Source organism: Vombatus ursinus, unplaced genomic scaffold, assembly GCF_900497805.2.
Source record: "Vombatus ursinus unplaced genomic scaffold, bare-nosed wombat genome assembly UNPS02001419.1, whole genome shotgun sequence".
NCBI classification, from domain to species: Eukaryota; Metazoa; Chordata; class Mammalia; order Diprotodontia; family Vombatidae; genus Vombatus; species Vombatus ursinus.
The window spans coordinates 24289394-24308851 of NW_020941197.1; the positions used below are offsets into that span (position 1 = coordinate 24289394).

Genomic DNA, 19458 nt, shown 5'->3' on the forward strand with positions numbered 1-19458 from the left:
TAAATAAAGTATTTGGGCATGAAAACTTGAAGGAAAGCTGAATGAAAATACAAAGAGGTTTTGAAACTCTAAGGCCCTATGAAGACTCTCTTGCTCTGCCTCTGCATAATTTGGTTTAGTGCTTCTACTTTGCCTAAAGGCCTACTTTTCCATAAGGATGCTCTATCATGCCCAGCAATGGAACCACTTGAAAGTTTCAGTTTAGTTTAAAGATTACTATGTTTGAATTGAAATTCCTTCATTATAATGATTCACAAATGGGAAACCTCTACCACAAAATTTCTCTAAGCAGAGAGGAAAGAAATCCTAGCTAGAAGTAAAAAGTGGTATATGGTGCTATGCAACTGAATGGAAATCATTCAGCATCGTGGATGGGAGAAAGTTTCCACAGTCTTCCTGGATTACTCCCAAAGAGCTGGGTCTTAGGAAAGACAACAGCATTTAGATTGTGATTTTTTTTTTGTTTGACAGCCTAGATTAGTGGGAATAATGAAATAGTGACATTTAGAGGGGAGAAAGGTCATTTTGGCATTGATGCTTCTCAGTGTGGGACAGGGTTCTTCCAGTAATGCTTTCATAAGCTACCTCTCAATAGGGATGAGATCTCTGGAAAAGGGATGAGATAGGAGAAGACTGTGAACTTCTCCCAGATGACCACCAAGAAAAAAAAAAAAAGAAAGAAACAGAAGAAATTTCTAATGTTTAAGTCCTCCAAACCATCCCAGTCTAATAAAGGAAAAGAGGAAAAATGACCAGAATCTCTAGAATGACAAAATCTCAGTGAACTTTTGAAGAAGTCTTTCTGAACAAATGAACTCCCTTTCCAGAAAAGAAAAGAATTCTAGATGGAACAATTGAAAACAAAACAAAACAAAACAAAACAGTGGAGCATCTTTAGTTTGCTGTAAGTCAAAGGAGAATTACACATCAACATACAAAGCAGCAGTTCAAATAACAGCAGGGGCAGCTGGCCACAAAGGGCCCTCATCAACCCAGGCAATACTTAAAATAATATAAATGAAGAAAAATTTTTTTTAAAAAGATGAAAAAAAAATCCTTCCTCACTGTCTTTCAAATATCTTTAGTTGCCTTTTTTCCTTTCTATCCAGAAGCAGTTTAGCTAACCCTAACAGTCTTGATTTACAAAAAAAAAGAAAAAAAATTATATATATATATATTTATAATATGAGAAATAAAAGAGAAGGGATTAGTGGCAGTGTATGCAAAACCAAAATGAAAAAAAAAAACAACCCAAATTACTTTTAACAATCTCACTTTTTTTTGTTTTCTTTTTTACACAAATACTGTTGTAAATATATTAAAAAAATCAGCATTCTATCTGGTAAACGTCACTTTTGCCCCTCTATAAAACTTTGAATTAAAAAAGTCTCAAGAACTCTGTTATTATTCCCCCTCCCTCCATTTCTTTCTTTTCCTCCTCCACAAGAATATATCCTGACACTTTTTTTTTTTTTTGCAAAGATTGTGGGAAATAATCCTTCTCTTGTACCTAGAACCATAGGTGCAAACCTCTGATATCTTTGTTTTATTTGTATTCCTGCCTTTCATGAAAGTCCCTTTTGATTGTGCTGAGGCCCTGGCTCAGCGAAGAAGACACACAGAATAAATACGATAGCCACTGGTGCTTGTTGGCTGTCCAAGTCTTCCTGGCTTCTGCTGAAAGGAGGGGATGGAGAGGAGGGCCAAGGATCGTGGACTGGAGTAGAATCCAGGAGGAGAGCCTGTAATCGGCCTTTCCCACCCTGTAGAGATTCCCACACCACCCAACCCACACTCCCTTCCCACCCCCACAGCCCTTTTGTGAAAGCAGACAATGTGGTGGGTGGAAACCAGCAGGGCCTTTTCTCTGGGGTTTCAAAACCAGAAGTGATATTCCACAGTTTTAACTGGATACTGTGAAGTCCAAACGGCCAGAATTATGAAAATGTCCTCTGAAACACTGCAAGCGGTGTACTTAAAGACAGTAGGCCTTTTAGATTTTGTTATATATATTTTTTGTAGTGCTCTTCACAAGTGAAAAAAAATTTTTTTTAATTTTTTAAAAAATTTTTTGTAAAGAAGGGTTGTATTTAGAGGCCAGTAGCTAGAGATCCAACCAGTGGACCTCCTGAAGCACTACCGGGCCTTAAGGCCACCATCCAAGGGAGATTGGGAAAACTATTATTCACCCAGCCTCCGGAAATGTAATGTACCAGCAGGCAAAAAACAGTTCTTCATGTAGTAGAAAATGAAACGAAACAAAAACAAAAACAAAAACAAAAAAAGTAAAAATGAAACCAAAACATTTCTTAAATTCTAGTGCCATAGCTTTTTTTTTTGTTTGTTTTGTTTTGTTTTGTTTTGTTCGTAAGAAAGAGAGAAAGATACTACTTATCCATCAGACACATGCATCCTCATGTGGTCGTTGAAGTGCTCGATTTGGTCAAACTTAGCTGGGCAGACGGAGCAGACATAAGTGGTCCCCTCCGTGCAGGCCACCACCCCGGTGGGGCCGGCTCTGGCACCAGAACCCGTGCCAGTGGGCGGGGTGCCGTTACTGGCACTGTGCAGGGCCACGTGGCGCTCTAGCAGGGTCTTGTGGGAGAATTTCTTCTTGCAGATATAGCACTCGTAGGACTTCTCCCCTCGGTGGAGCCGCATGTGGACATTGAGGGAGCTCTTCTGGGTGAAGCGCTTGTTGCAGATACTGCACTGGTAGGCCCTCACGCCTGTGTGTGTCACCATGTGCTTGATAAGGTAATCCTTTAAGGAGAAGGAACGCCAACAGATGCTGCATTGGTGGGGCTTCTCACCTGTCCATTCGAGAAGAGACAGCAAGCGAGCAAGAGAGAGCGAGACAGAGCAGGAGAGGAAGAAAATGAGAGAAAAGAACCATAAAAAAAAGTTTACTCTACCCCCCTCTTCCCCCCCCCCCCAAAGAAAAACACAACCATCTAGCTTGTTTAAGGATATTCTTTAGTTGGCAAGGTCGGATCCCCTCCTGTCCAGAGAAAGCTTTTGCTAAAACGCACTCATTTTCTGGTAGGTTTAGCATTTTACAATTCCTTGTCCCAAATATCTCCTTTAATTGAAAGCTACAAGGTAACCTCTTGCAGATAGATTTCAAAGGTTGACCTATAGCTAAAAAAAAAAAAAAAACAAACAAAAGAAACAACAACAACACAAAAACTAAAGAGAAGATTTCTTAAGAGGACTTATTTTCAATATAGTAGACTTAGCTGGGTTATTTCCATAAACACTTACTCAAAAACTAAATATAAGGGAGAGGGGAAAAAGTCCAGAGGAAAAGTGTGGCTATCTGAAGTGTTCAAAGAAAGAGTCACTTTGGATACCTGACATTTTCCAGATAGATATGGGCACCTTCTTAAGTACCAAAACATTATTTTGACTGTGCTGACAGAAATCTTTCTAAAATGAATTATACACATCTCTGCCTTATTAACAAAGACAATGATAATAATTTAACATAAATTGGCAGGTGGTTTTTTTTTATGACTTTTTTTTTTAGGCTTCAGGGAGTGATACAAGTGAGACTCAGAGTACCTAGCTCTCAGGTAGGCTGTTTGCCTGGATATGTAACAGCTGCAGTTTTCTGCAATTTGTGTCTTCTTTCTTCCCTCCCTGCTAGCCTTCTAGTCTTGTTGGGTTTGAAACTGGGCTTTCAATTTCAATGGTGAGGAACTTTCTCTGCCCTGGCAGATCAGAACCTTCTCTGAAACTTGAATGCCAAATAGACAATGCACTCCACTCCCTCCTCCCCTCCCACACTGAGTTCCTCTATCCCTTTAAGCCAAGGCTCAATACTCTTATCTGCCTGAAAGCTTGCCAGATCCCCTCCTCAACTGCTGAGTACCCTGCCTCCCACACCACCTTGTAGTCAAATAAACCATGTGTATATTTGCATATATTTATGCTACCTATATTTTTAACTGTACTTGCTGTCTTCCATCATCAGAATGTGAGCTCCTTGTGGGCAGGGGTTGTTTTTACTCTTTGCACTTGTATCTTCAGCATCTATCATAGCAGACACTTAATAAATACTTGTTGATTAATTGGTTGATTTGCCAAGACTCACACAGCCAGTATATGACAGAGTCGAGATCCTAACCCAGGTCTTCCTGACTGAGGCCAGCTCTCTTATCCAATAAGCCATGGGGATGTCACTTTTCAAAGCTGTCAGCATTATTACAATCAGGAGGCCCCTCTTCCCTTCCCATTCTGACGTTCTAATCTTTTTCGGTCTTAGAAATCAAATAACCAAGCAAGTTAGAATTACACCTAAGAATAAGGGTCTGGTGCACTTTTCAATGAGTAAAGCATATGAGCTTTACATGAACTTTGGATGCTTATAGGCTCCCTTCTGGGGCGGGGGGAGAGGGGTCGGGGTTTACTTCTTGGTTTTCAGTTATGTTCTATCTAGAAGGTATATTAAATGACTTCTACTTTGCCTCTACTGCCCTGCCTGGTTTTAACTCCATGGAACAAGCAGCCCCTCCAGGATAAGCTCCTCACTTCTAAGTTCACTCCTACTCAAGCCTTACTGACACCACCTCCCTCAGTCTTTTCTCTTCTCTGTTTAGAGGGTTGAAATGGGGAGGATCAAATTCTTCTCAGTTCCTTCCTTTATAAAGGGCAGAAACTGGACTCTCAACTCAGTTCACTTTGCCTCTTCTGCTCTGCCTGGTTTCAGCTCCATACAACAAGATGCCCTTGGTGTTTCCCTCTCCATCCCTCCATCCATCTCCATATCTCCTTTTTGTAGGTGGTCTCCCTTTTTTGATTTGTAAGCTTTCTGTGGGCAGCTTTTATTAACTGTATCCCCATTGCTTAGCACAGTGCCTGGCATATAGTGGTCACTGAAATGTTTATTGGATGGGGGTGGAATGATTTAGTCCACAATCCTTCCCAACTATAGTTATCCAGGGAGCATATTCACAGTAGATAACCCAGTTTACAACTTTCAGCATTTCTTCTAAATGTTTGAATCTTTCATTAACTCCTCTGGGAATACAATTCCACCACCTATTCTAAACATCAAAGGCAAGACATTTACTTTTAAATTCAGCCTATATTCTAAGGCACTCTTAATGAATAAGTTCCCTGGCTGAACTCTATTCTTTCTTATATTATTTTGAGGATTTTTGTAAAAATGACAATTTTTAAAGATAAAAGATTTCTTTAAGAAAAAGGTAATTGTTTTTTGGAGATATTTGGTGGTTTCTAGGTGGAACTCATTCAAACAATTTTTAAACAATTTTAGCCACCCTTTAATTTTTTTACTTCAGCTATTGCTAAATGTTTTGGCCTCTCATCTTTTTATCTCCACAAATTTATTTTCCTCCTGTCCCCTGTTTATGAGTCTGAACTCTACCAGCTAAAATGAAATAGAGTTAAGAGAAATCCTTAAAAAAGATTCAGTGGGCTTGAGAACTTTAAAAAGTCTAGTAACTTTAGTGCTTTTTCAGCTTGGTGACTAAGCACCATCTCTTGCTTAAACAGTTAGGGATAGTGCAGGGTTGAGCCATGTCCACCTAGGCAGGTATTTTTGGAAGAGACAGCTTTACTTTTCCTCAAGATGTTTTATCTAAAACTACCAAAGATCATCTCGGTGGTGCAGTGGATAAAGGGTTGGGCCTGGAGTTAGGAAGACCTAAGTTCAAATCTGGCCTCAGGTATCCATCTGCACTGACAGAAGGAGTTTTCTACGCCAAGGAAAATCACAAGTCCAGGCTCCTCACAAAAATTTACCTGAAAAAGCTATAAGAGACTTGGATGGAGGGGGTGGAACTTTTCTAACAGTAGTCCAAAATAATGGAGAAATGTGAAAATGGAGCTAGAATGATTTTCTAGGTGTATGACTAAATGGGAGAAATGATAAGTTGGCTTTGTTATAAAGAACCACAAAATACATTTGAAACACTCATGAAGCTCAAAGAATTGAGTACCTAAACTTTGAAAATAGTCGTCTATCAAATATTTGGCATGATGGAGGGAGGCAGAGGTATGGATAATTCAAAAAGTAAAAGACATTCAGGTTTGACCTTAAAAGGTGTTATATGATTTTTTATATGTTTTTATATGATTTTTTAATATTTCTTGGTGGAAGAAAACTGTCAATAAGTGATCTGGGTTAGGAGAAAGCCAACCTAGGATTAAAAAGTTGCTTCAAATAATTCACAAAGTAGATAATCTACATGCAGATACAATAATTGAGAGTTCATGATATAGTTTACTCTCAATTATGCATACTAATGGAGAAGGACATTTGCATGAATAATACAGCACAGCAAATCATATGCTTAGTGCATTTCTTTAAAGCCAGAGAGGCATCTAAATCTTATAGGTGGGAAAGCCCAAATAGGAAAAAAAAAAGTAGGAGCTTGAAGGCAGTTGGAAGGGTGGGAGGGATGAATTTAGACACTATCCCCCACTCTCTTTGATTCCTTACCCTCCAAATAGCCACTTTTCAATTCCTTATCTTGGAACAATGAGCAATGGTGAGACAGCTAGAAAGGATGCTATAAAGTATTATGCTGTTTGATTGACATATAAAAGACGTTTTTGCATTAAAAGACAGAAGAGGAGACTGCCTAGCTCAGCTGCTTCTGCTGTTGCTTCCCATAGGCTAAAATCTCCAATTCAAAGCCACTTATGATCATGACACCCAGATGCTGAATATCTGGGCTCAGTGTTCAGGACTCAACAAACAACACTTCTTTTAGGTGAGTTTCCTACAAGCCCCTTAAGGTACATCACATGATTGTCCAAGAGAATGCCTGGGATAATCACAGTCTCCTTCAGTCTCCTGGCCTCTACTCCAGGGCCGGTTGTTGTGTTAATCTGGGACAATTAAGAGGTTAGTAAAGAGTACTGTAGAGGAAGCTGGAATCTATTACATACTAAGGTAATGGAAACTTAAATGAGAATGGAAATAGACTAAGGCTTTATAAGGTGACAGGTGGGAAAAGGAGGAGAAAGCCAGTCACGGAATGCCATGAGTCAGGAAAGGTGGCCACAGGGCTGTCTGGGCAGTAGCACAGGAGGTGGGCCCTGGTATGTGCCCACAATCCAAATGTAGATAATGACGACTCGAGTTCAGCTCTGAAAAAGTCTAGCACCAACTGTGGACCTATTGCCGGGTGCCTCTGAACTGTATATAGCTCTTCTGAGCTCCAAAGGGGCCTATTATCTTAGAGACACTCAGCAGGGTAGGGGGTACAGGTAGGCTAATGGCCTTTCAATCATGGTCTACATTAATGAAGTGCTTAAAAATTTGAGAGGCAAGTAATTATAAGGATAGTCCCCAATGTCTAACTACCAAGGTATTGGTACTCTATCCTGAACCTACTTCTGACTCTTAGTTTGTTCTTGTGGGAAAGGCTTCATTTTTGTGTCCCCAACCCCAAACAAAGGAAAGAAAATCATCAACATCATTAACTTCAAGTACTCACACTAAAATACCTTGAATTTAAGAATTTTCTTCCAAGAACCTCAGTAAGCTTAACCTATTTTATCTCATCTTTTTCTCACAGTTCTCTAAAGCAGGGCTTCTTAAACTTTTCCACTCAAGATCCCTTCAGTGCTTCTGAAACTGTGGGACCCAACAGTTTATGAAGCGCTGCTCTAATAAGCCATATTTGTTGAGGTGGTTGTTTTTGGAGGGGGTGAAATTTTATCTGTGTAGTGGTTCCTGGCGAGGAACTTACTCTGTTAATTTATATTAACACCTTTTATGCAACAGCCTGGGAGCACTGAAAAGTTAAGTGGCTTGCCAAGGGTCACATGGCCCATAAGTGTCAGAGATAAGCCTTGAATCCAGGCCTTTCTGATTCTGGAAGGCCAGTTGTTTAAACTGGTAGTATCAAACTCATAGAAATGGGGACCACTAATCCATATATGAGGATCTCTGCTGGGCTGCATATTGACTTAGTTTTAAACTGTAATGAATGCTATCTATGTTTTATTTTAGTTTTATTTATTTTGTTAAACATTTGCCAATTACATTTTAATCTGGTTCAGGCTGCCCTGCAAGTATTGTGGACCCTTTGATACCTCTGCTCCAGACACTACTATCTCTATTTAAATGATGGGAAGAGAAGTCTTACAAGGTCACCAAGTAAGTTAATATTAGCACCAAGGTAAAAATCCAGGTCTCTTTCCCAATTTCTGAACTTCATGCCACTCTTTTCTTGCCCTTTCTACTAGTCTGCCAAATGTACTTCACAAATGCAAGGCATTACTTTGTGATTTGTATAACACCACGCATGCCTCCTCAACGGCTTTAGGCCAGGGCTAAAACAAGACTTGGGATTTGGGGACACAAGAGTCCTAAACGGAAGGTTAATCTCTCTCCTCCTATTTACATTTTTATAACTAACTACTTTTGTTGCACAAAATTCCTACATTCTTCCTCTGGATCTCAGCGTCCTTAACTGTAAGATGAGGGGAGAGGGGAAGGGAAAGAGGAGAATGAATTAGATCAATTTAAAGTCCATTCACCTTTAATATGCTATTTTCTATGCTGGTTCTACAACTTAATAGTCAAACAGTTGACAGTGTAATGTATGGAAGGAAAGAAGCACATATTAAGCACTTACTGTGTGCCAGGCACTGTGCTAAGTGCTTTACAAATTTGATCTCAAAACAACCTTGTCAAGTAGATGCTATTATTATTCCCAGTTTATAGTTGAGAAAGCCAAAGCAAACAAAGGTTAGGTGACTTGCCCAGGGTATTCACTCATCTAGTAAGTACATGAGGTCACATCTGAACTCAGGTCTTTCTGGCTCTATCAGTGGTGCCACCCACCTGCCACAAAGATGGCATGTTCATGAAGGGAATTATAGCATTTTTATTATATTACTACCATATTATAATGATTATTATAATATAATGACACCATTATTTATATAATTATATTATTCCACAACCAAAGCCCATCTCTGATTCCATAATGTGGTATGGAGGTATCCCTGAGTTCTCAAAGGTCATTGAAATGTAAAACCTATCAGGTTTTTACCAAGACAGAGAACTTTTGAATATAGATCCAGCAATAAAATGAATGTATTTCACCTGAGGACCAGCCCAGCAAAGGGAAGAGAGGCTCATCGTCAGTTTGGCTGCAGAAGAGTGAATTTTTTAGCCACAGCTATGATAGAAGCAGGACCCATGCTGATGAAATCATAAGTCTTTGAAGCACTGTCTTATTACACCACTATTATAATGAAGTTCTGACAGTGAGAATCACATATGGAAAGTCTGAATCCTACAATACCACCCTGGAGATAAGAAAAGAAGAGAGCAAGTACCTCCTGGAAGTTTGGTGGAGGCTCCATGGAAAATTTTCAGAGGGAGATGGAAAGAATGGCATGAAATCACAAAGTGTGGCAGGGTTATCTTTTGCACTGGTGGAGGAAGTATGCACATTAATAAGGCCATAGATCCACTGAAATAGTTAAGAAGTTATTAATAGACCTTATTGCTGAGCCATCAAAGCTTCTTGGACCAACAGGCAAAATGATCACTTAAGCAGATGAAAAAAAAAGGCTTGTTTCTATTATAAATATTCTTTTGGTCTGAATATAGGCTTTATTCCACTCCCCCATTTATATTTTATAAAACTTGAGTGCAGCCTATAATTGCTGTTATTTTTCAGTGTATATCTGCCATATTCTTTTCTTGTCAAAAAGATCTTATTTTAGGGGTACAACCTATATTCAGACCAATATGATGGTTATCAATAGTAGGAATGTCTTTTTATTTTATTTTATTTTTTAGGAATATCTTTTTAAAAACATTGATTCATTAGTGTTTCGTGATCTCATTAGGAAGAGACAGCAATTCAGGAAAAACAAACAAATAGACTCAAACCTTTGCCTCCAGTTCTAGCTCTTTTAATATTTATATTTTATTTATATACTTATATTTTAATTATTAAATTATTAAATAATTCATTAAATGATAATTATTAAATATTTAATATTTATATTTTAAAAAATATCAGATCAGTATTGCCCTATGGCAGGTACTTCGCCTTATGGAAGCCTGGGAAATGTGCAGGCTTGGTGGTGCGACGGATAGAGGGCCAGGCCCTGGAGTCAGGAAGACTCATTTTCATGAGTTCAAATTTGGCCTCAGACACTTACTAGCTGTGTGACCCTAAGTAAGTCACTTAACCCTATTTGCCTCAGTTTCTTCATATTTAAAATGAGCTGGAAAAATAATGGTAAACAACTCTAGTATCTCTGCCAAAAATGGGGTCATGAAGAGTTGTACATGACTGAAATGATTCAAGAATAACAAGTTCTATCAACATCAAAAGCCAAACTAGCTTTGCCCTCGTCTGTATTTTTACCTCTCTGCATTTTCGGTTTTGGAACATGGATAAGGAAGTTTAAGCTAATTGGAGGAGGAGAGCTCCAGCTAGACATGAAAGAACATTAGGAAAATGCTACTCTAACATTTGGTCAGGGGACCCAGGTTCAAATCCTGCCTCAGGTGCTACCTCTGTGTCCTCGAGCAAGTCATTTAACCTCTCTGAGCCTTAGTTTCCTCATCTGTAAAACAAGAAAGCTGGACCAGATGGCCTCTAGGGTCCCCTCCAATGCTAAGTCTATGATCTTAAGCTCTCACGATAGACTGTCCTTCTCTGTTACATGGAATTGGGGCTTTCCACAGGTGAGTGTCTTACCATCTGGTTAGTGATGTTATAGATGGCAAGGAAAGTAAAAATTCTATTCCTTACAAATACATTCTTTCGTTCATCAAGAAAACAGTGGCAATACGGATACCTGTGTAATATGTTCTCTAGTTGAAAAAAGCACAAGCTATAAAAGGAATGGTGAATGTAATGGATTTACATATGATGTCTTTAGCTAAATCCCCACTGTTAAGTATATCAACATCTTCATAGCATTCGTGCATTTTGAGGCTTAGGTTGTCACTAAAATTTAAATTTTTCCCCAAACTGACACTATGAGGATTCACCTGAAAAGATTTGGTGGCAGAGTTACATCCGTCTTGAATTGCAACGTATCACTTACCATTACTTGTTATTTCCCAATTACACAGCTAGGTAAGGAGCTAATGAGATGAAGTATCTAAAATATGTTTAGCTCCTTGGAATATACAAATATGCATCTTTGTATATACAAATATGCAAGGCATATGTTACTCTTAACTGGTTCTAGCCTACACTGAACATACATATGACTCTGAAGGAGGAAATGTCTCACTTCTTTGGAAGTGAATGAACCGCATCAATGGAGCATGTGGTCCCCTTTCCCTCCTTCCTCCTTTCTTTCCTATTAACAAATATTTATTGGGTCCTTTCTCTGTTCAAGAAACAAGTGCTCTGAGGGATACAAAGAGGTATTAATTCCAATTCTTTCCCTCAGGGAACTTAAATTCCAGTTGAAGAGATAAGATATATATACAAGTAACTACAATACCAGGAGGTACATGTGAATGCTGCAGGGATCTCAGAACTAGAAAGGGACCTTGGCCATGAAGTTCAATGCTTCACCTTGCATAGAAGGAAACGGATGCTTGGTCAGTTAAGTGACTAGTCCAAATAATTTTGTATTTACAAGAGGATAGACTTAGAGCTCAGAGACTAATTTGATCCTCACGTTGTCGGATGAGAAAACAGGATTAGGGAGGTGACAAGGCTTGTCAAGTTCACACAGGTTATCAAGAAGCAGAGCAAAGACTTGAATTCAGGCCTTCTGGGTCTACATCTAATTCTCTTTTCAATGGACAACACGAATATTAAATGGATATAAATAATTTTGTTTTCTTTATTTTTCTCTGTTTTCTAGTTTTCTACATGGAGATTTTGGGAAGGCAAGCCTCGCAATAAAATGAGAACATGTAAGCTGACCACTGAATCTTTGAAAAAAAAATTTTAATCTCAAGATATTTAATTTTTAATTGAACTGAATAAGAAACCTCAGCATGAAACTGTAAATCTCTATTATATAGTGCGTGTTTTTTTAAAAAAGCATATAATAAATTATACACATAACTTTCAAAGTTGTCCTGCTTGTCTGTGATTCTTTCTGGTCTTTTTCAGTTCTTCTCTGAGCATTAAAAACAAATACCTAAATGGCTCACTTTTCTTCTTCTTTTTTAAAAATGTGGCAACGCTATTTGGGTTTGGTTTAAATGGGGCAGGGAAAAGAAAATTATCATTAGAGATCCCACTCGACACTACTGTGTAAGTGGTCTGGGCCAGTGTGCAAGGCTTAAGTCTCATGATGGTGTCTCTCTGTGAACTCTGCATTTTAGTAAAAATATAAGCCTTTGTGACAGAAAAAAGATAATCTGAATTCTATAAGGAGTTTCATCACCATTTATGGTCTTGGCCAAAAGTTTGAGGTGAATTTTGACTATGGACCCACTCTGATTTCTCTTCTTGTTATTGTTCAGTCATTTTCAGTCAAGTCCGACTCTTCATGACCCCTTTTTGGGGTTTTCTTGGTAAAGATACTGGAGTATTTGCCATTTCCTTCTCCAACTCATTTGTGAGCAAACTGAAGCAAACAGGTTTAAGTGACTTACCCAGGGTCACAGAGCTAGTAATTGTCTCAGGCTGGATTTGAACTCACAAAGATGAGTGTTCCTGACTCCAGGTCTAGCCTAGCACCACCTAGCTGACTTCTCTAGTTCCAACCTAATCCTCTCTCGGAATTTTTGAGGCTAAAATCAAGTTAAGAGGACAACTGAGCTTAGTACCACACAAGGAACGGTGATATACACACTTCAGTTAAATGACAACATTGGATGCCAATTTTTGGAGACTCTTTATTGGAGAGGTGTATGAATCTGTATGGCTACCACTTTGAAAAACTGAGATTAGATGGGGACCAGTCCTTCCTTCTGGCTTGCCCTTGTGACACATATACCAGGGTAGTCTGAAAGGCTGTGTATCCAAAGGAGAATTATGTGTCCTAAGGTGATAGTTATCATGTCATGAACTTTCATGGAGAGGGTAAACCCATAATCTCAGAAGTGTATGAATGGGACACATGTGTCATCCAAATTATAAACTTTATCAGATTCAGGGCTGCAGTCAAAAGAAAATATTGATTTTAGAGCCCTTTTCAAATTGAGATAAGATTCAGGATTTACCCTATATGTTATATTAAATTAAGTTTTTCCTTTACATTAAGCCTTACAATTAGAACGATCCCCAAAAGGAATGAATGTGCTGTCTCAGAAATAGTGGTCTTTCTTCAATGGAGGCTTTTAAGGAAAGGGTGAATGATCACTTATCAGACATCTTATATAAGGATTCTTGTTTGGGTACAGGTTGGACTAAATGGTAACTGGGGACCTTTCCAACTCTTAAATTCTGTGATTCTTTACTTTGGCTTGTGTGATTAAGTTTTTATATGTCTTTTTGATGCTCATTTCCTCTTCTGTTGGCTTGATAGGCATAATGCCTGAGATTTGGTATTCTTAAAGTTGGGATTACAGTAACATATACTCAAGTGAGACTCTATGCTTTGCTAATTTGTATCTCTGACATTTCTGTGGGAGACCTGGACAATTTGTTCCTATCAATCCTTATCCCTCCTATCTTTTTGGATCCAGCTAGGGATGTATGACTTAAAGCGATATGTTGATAACAGTGGCAGAAAAAAAAGATGCCTTTTTTTCTTAGATTAGTTGTTATTCCTCCTTTGGCCCATATCTGGTATAGACTGCCAGTATAGTATAGTACAGATTGCAAGCTGAAGTACAGCAAGTACTGAGTCTTCAATTCTAATATAAAATCTCCAGAAATGTCTGGGAATGATAGGAGGAGAGGAAGTATGGGAGAAGACAAGAAAGGAAAAAAATACCCTCATGAAGGCACATTGTCTTTGAGAAGAAAAAGACCCTTAATTTTCTTTCTCGATTGTTTACACTGTTCTTCTTTTAGTGGTGACACCAGTTTTCTGGAAAAAGTGGAAAAAATTGGGTCATCCTAATGTGTTGGGATGATAGGATAATTTGTGTTATTTTTGATTCTTCTCTGAATCTCTCATCTCCAAACAACTTCTTGTGATTCTGATTTATTTACACTCTTGGTTTTTCTGGCCAAGTGCAAGTGAGCTTGAAAAATGCCTATAGGGAGTAAGTAGATTCTTACTATGGTCTGCTAATGGATGGAGTGTGGCTAGGTAAAGGATTTTCTTTTCTTTTCTAGGAAGATACTCAATAAACATAAAAATATATCAAAAGAAGAAGGAGGAAAAAAATTCTGGGTTATAAAGGAAGCCCAGGCTTAGTTCCTGAAGAACTAATTATATTATATATATTATATATATTATATATTATATAATTTTATACATATACATAATAATTATATAATAATAATTATTTATTAGTTCCTGAAGAACTAATATAATCAGTCAAAAATTGCAGAGATTTTTCACCACTGAGTAGATGCCTTCCAGTTATTTTAATCGTGTCACATAAGCTTGAGGAACCAAGAAACTCCAAAAGGCTTCGGAACAGAAGAAAAGATATACAATATGTTATTATCATCTCTATAAGCCACATACAGAATTAGCTTCATTGCTTTTTTGTAACCTTTTCATAGCAGATATTGGATGTCTTAGGTTTTTTGGTCACTCCTTCTGGGTTTCTTTAGAGTGATGGGATCCTATCCCCTTTACTCCTCCCTATTATATTCTGAACTCTTTGAAAGCAGCCACTGTTTTTTACCTTTCTCTGTACTCCCAGCACTTAACATAATAGTGCCTGGCACACAGTAAGCATTTAATAAATGTTTACTGATTGACTTTTTCAGGGGAGTAGAGAGAACTCTGATGTGTGTTACAGTTGAGGCATGACAAGGGAACCTAGATGTATCCTTTCCATTTTGGCTTTTGAAGATTTAGATGAAGAGTTTCCTTCTTTTTTTTTAAATTAAGATAATGAACTCTTATAGTAAGGCAAAACAGCTGACAGGCCATTTACACCATCCCATTTCAATCTCTCCCTATAAGTAATTCCAGAATGAATGGGATGCTGCTGCTTCTTCCTATTTCTTTCTATTCTTTTGAGGGAGGTAATTATTATTCAATAACTGTGGCCTTACTGGAAACATGAGGACCCAAGAACCCACACTGAAGATCACCTGGAGGATCTTTCACAGTTCAACAGATACTTGTGGAAAACATTTTGAGAGTCACTGTTCTAGTCTTACAGGAACAACAAAGAGAGTCTCAGACGAACAATACAATTTCTTTCACTCATAATAACTGAAGCTTGATGTTGTAAACTGACTGCTAGCCTTTATATCCAACATGCAAATTTGCAAAGTAATCCTAAATTTTGTATGAGCAAATATATGGTCATTTGGGGTTAACCAAAGAATCTGCATTGGAGAAATATGAGAAGAGACCAAGAGGCGGGTTTTCAGTAGGACACTAGAACTTTGTGGGTAACAGGTTAGTGGTTATTTTGGAAATATGGTCCCAAGAGATTATGAATTTGATTTTCCTAGGCCAGTAGAAAAAATACTTTAGAGTTAATATAGAATGTAAGAAAGGGGGCTATCTGTGAAATTGCTTCATTTGAAACTAAAATGCGTTGAGAGACACTTTCTTTCCCAAGTAATGTCATGATATACAAAACAGCTACATCATGCATGCCTTATGTGGTAACAGCTGGTAATGAACAAGCATATTTTTCTGGGCCAGGTTCAAGTTACAACCAGAGTTCACGTAGCCCCATAAGTACCAGGGACTTTGAGTCTACTGGCCTGCTAGGGGATGTCGGGGGTGGGGGGTGACTGAAAGGGAAAGGTGAGCCTCACTGAATGCTTCAAGAATACTTTCATGCTGGTGCTTGCATGGTCTACTCGAATGTTTTTTATGTGATTACACTTGGAGGCATTAACAAGCCACACAAGATTAACTACTGACAAAGTTGTGAAGTTCTTCCTCAGTTATGAACCTTCCATTCATTTCAGTTTTCACTTTGACATTCAGGACTCTCTTCCAAGGCACCTAGTGTTCTCCTCACAGTGCCTCCTGCATCCTGACTTTTCCTCACGTCTCCCTCCATAACTCATCCCTATCAACCACCATCACCATTTAAAACTTACCTGTTTTGGAGCTGGTCCCCTAGAGTCCTGCTAGGTCATAGCTAGTTAATTTAAACTAATTTGTGTTCATTTGTATCGACACAGATGTGTCATCCCTCCCACATTTGCATTTTAACAGGAATCTTTTGGAGTTAATGACTTAACCCCAAAGCTTGACTCTGATAAAAGGAAATTCATGACCGATTGTCACCATTAGGGATAAGTATTTCTAAACATGTAAAAACTGATAGCTCCCTAAAGCTGTACTACACTGGTGGCTAACCTCCATGCCTACATGTGCAGAGTTAACTTTGGAGTCACAATTTCCTGAGGAAGAAGCACATTAAGGAATCACTCTTCTGTACTCTAGGAAACACAATATATTTAAGGGGCAACTATGCCTGATCATTCCTACCTTTTCTAAAAAGGCTCCTTCAAAAATGAATTGTATTTCTGCCTTTCCAGGGCAGAGTGACCAGCAAGGAACCCAGATAATCAGGTCCTCTGCACGAGCGATCCAGAATGACAAGGCTTGGGAGGCCACCTTGGGTCTGGTCAGAACAATGACTGTTCTTTAACCTCTAGGACCTCCGCCTTCCCCCTCCCTTGCCTGTCTCCCACCTCAGCTGGGTGATTCCCTGCAGGGCCGCCACTCACCTGTGTGTACGAACATGTGCTTAACGTAGTTCTGTTTGGCGGTGAAAGTCTTGTTGCAGAGAGTGCACTCGTAAGGCTTTTTTTCCCCCTGCCCACTGGCCGTGCTGTGGCCTGCAGATGGGGCCAGGGGCTGTGGGGCTGGCAGCTGGGCAGTAAAAGTTGACAGGCCAGGCTGGGACACTGTCACAAACTGGGTCTGCTGGCCTGCTAAGGGCTGGGGCAGGCTGAAGAGGAAAGGCTTGGGGCCACTGCCTGCGGTCTGTGTAGTGAAGAGGGCCGGCAGATAAGTGTTGCCGGCTGTGCCAATGACCTGTGTGTTGCTGGTCAAGGTCAGGGGCATCCTCAGGTTGCTGGTGAGGGTTTCTGTCTGGCGTAGATAGAGCTGGGTGCTTGGCAATGGCTGGGCAATCGATGTGTTGACCGAAGGCTGCAAGACTCCTTTCTCAGCGCTGTTGCTCACTGTGAGCACGGCACTGTCTATCTCCACATCATTGCTCCTCTCTGGGGAAGAGGAGTTGGCATCTAGGTGCTGCTGTTGCTGCTGCTGCTGCTGCTGCTGTTGGCCGCCTTCCGTGGGCAGATCAGCAGGCTCAGGCTGAGAAGGCTCCGGCTGACCCTCTCGGCCGATCCCAGCCATGAACTGCTGCTCGACAGAGTCGGGCTCTGTGCCAATGGAGGAGCTGACCCCCGAGTCGAAGCTCTCCCCCTTGGGCTCACTCTCAGTGCCTTCGGCCTGGTCCGTGTCTTCCGTGCACTCCTCGGACTCGTTGCGTTCCAGGATCTGCACCCTCTGCTGGCCATAGTAGTCGTAGTCGTCCTCCATCTCTTGCTTAATGTGGATGTTCCCCACCAGGGTCTGGATCCGGACAGGGCGCGGCTGCTTTCGGCAGTGGGTGGTCTCTGGAGTGGTGGAAAGATACCGCTCCATCTGTTGTGAGCGCTCATGGATCCGGGTGATCCAACTGGGGTCTTCCATGTGGTGATCTCTCGGCAGCCCGAGGGCCGTCTCGTGGTGGCTAACCACGGCCCCGCTGTAGAAGGAGCGCTCCCCGCTGCCATTCTGCATGGAGCAGGCGTAGAGGGCCGAGTAGATCCTGTCCACACTGTGCTGGGAATGACTCTGCAGGTAGCCAGATTCCGTGTCGCTGCTCTGCCCCGAGGTGCCGGACTCCGGCGTCCCCCTGGGGGTCTCCTGGCCAGAGTCCTGAATCACCGGGTAGACATCGCCAACGTTCTGAGAAACAATCCTCGTGCACTCATCAATCACGGTCTTGATCTGGAGGATGCTGGCCGCTGTGAGGATCTGCAGGGCTTCTGACTGGGAGACCCGGAGCACCCCGCTGTACATGAAATCAATGAGCTTTTGTACGGACTGGACCGACACCACCGAAGGGATCTCGATGTCGCTGTAGCCCAGCAACAGCTTATCCTGGAAGAAGGGGCTGCCGGCGGCCAGCACACAGCGGTGGGCACGCAGCATGCTCCCGTGGATGCGGACCGTCACGTCACAGAAGTGGCCACGGTTGCGCTGCTCGTTGAGGGTCTCGAGCACGGAATTGCTGAAGTTGTGAAGGTTGATGCTGTGAATGCGCTCGGTCATCCCCTTGCAACTGATGTCACCTGGAGCGAAGCAAAACAAACAAGATAAAGGCATCCATTAGAGCTGGCTTGGATCTCTTTCCTGTTCAGTCTCCAGATTTGGGGTGATGCCTGCTCGACCCTCGGCCATGCCAAGCGGAATAATGCGGGATATAGAAGCAATGCCCTGAACATGCGTTTGTGGACTATACAGGAAAGGTAACCCGTTATGTCAAGAGCTTGAAGGCTGCTGAGACTTCTGGGCTAACCAGAATCCTAGTGATTTTGGATGCAGAGCCTATATTCTGGCATAATAGCTGCAGTCCTCATCCACACCCTCTTCACGTTTACATTCCCCACGAGGGTCTGGTTCCAGGCAGGAGCCACTCAAAAGCCTAAAGCTTTTGAGAGAAAGATACCGACTGAAGTACAACTAGATATGTTATTTAGTTAGCATATTTACTAAACTTATTCAACCTCTACTCAAGAGATTCTGAAAGCAAACTATTAACTAAGGAAATTTTCAGCCCATTCCTAAAGCCTCTATAGAATTGGTCAGTCCCCGAACTTGGTTAAATCCCTATGCTCCCCTGAGCTGACAAAAGGTTCCCCATCCCTCTGTTTTACTCACAGACAAAAATGAATCCAACAGCTAAAACTTTCAAACATTTCATCTATTCATTTAATTAAACCAGCAAACCCCTCCCTACCATCTATGCAAAATCCCTGAGAAAATCAAATTCACCATTAAGTTAACTAAACGTTTCTCAGCTGAAGAATGGGTTATAGAATGCAAGCCAGCTTTAATCAACTCAAGAAAGTGACATTCCTCTGCTTCCACTCCATTATCTATATATGCCTGCCATCTCTAATGCCTCATGCGAGGTTTTTCACAGTGAGTGTACAGGGAATAGTTTAAATTCTCTGAAGCCTAATGGGAAATGGGTGCCTAAAAGGTCACAAAACAGCAATCCTGACCCTGGGAAGTGGTTTTGTTACCACAATTATGCTAATGATCACTGAATGAAAAACCACTTATTGTTTACCACAGAGGTGTCAAACAAGTGTCCTGTGGGCTGCATGTGTTCCGTAACACTTCCAAGGGCAGCCAGAAGCAGAAGAA

At 40.6% G+C, this 19458-nt stretch overlaps 1 protein-coding gene across 1 annotated transcript in view; it reads right to left on the reverse strand.

The window, feature by feature from the left end:
* Positions 1–2327: 2327 nt before the first annotated feature.
* The window catches only part of ZBTB20 (zinc finger and BTB domain containing 20), a 53600-nt gene continuing 36469 nt past the window's right edge, over positions 2328–19458 (reverse strand). The window contains exons 2-3 of the mRNA XM_027865990.1: positions 16758–18377; positions 2328–2813 (exon numbers count right to left, since the gene is read on the reverse strand). Of these exons, the coding sequence (XP_027721791.1) occupies positions 2392–2813; positions 16758–18357 (2022 nt within the window). The 5' untranslated portion in view covers positions 18358–18377 and the 3' untranslated portion in view covers positions 2328–2391. The remainder of the gene's footprint in view (positions 2814–16757; positions 18378–19458) is intronic.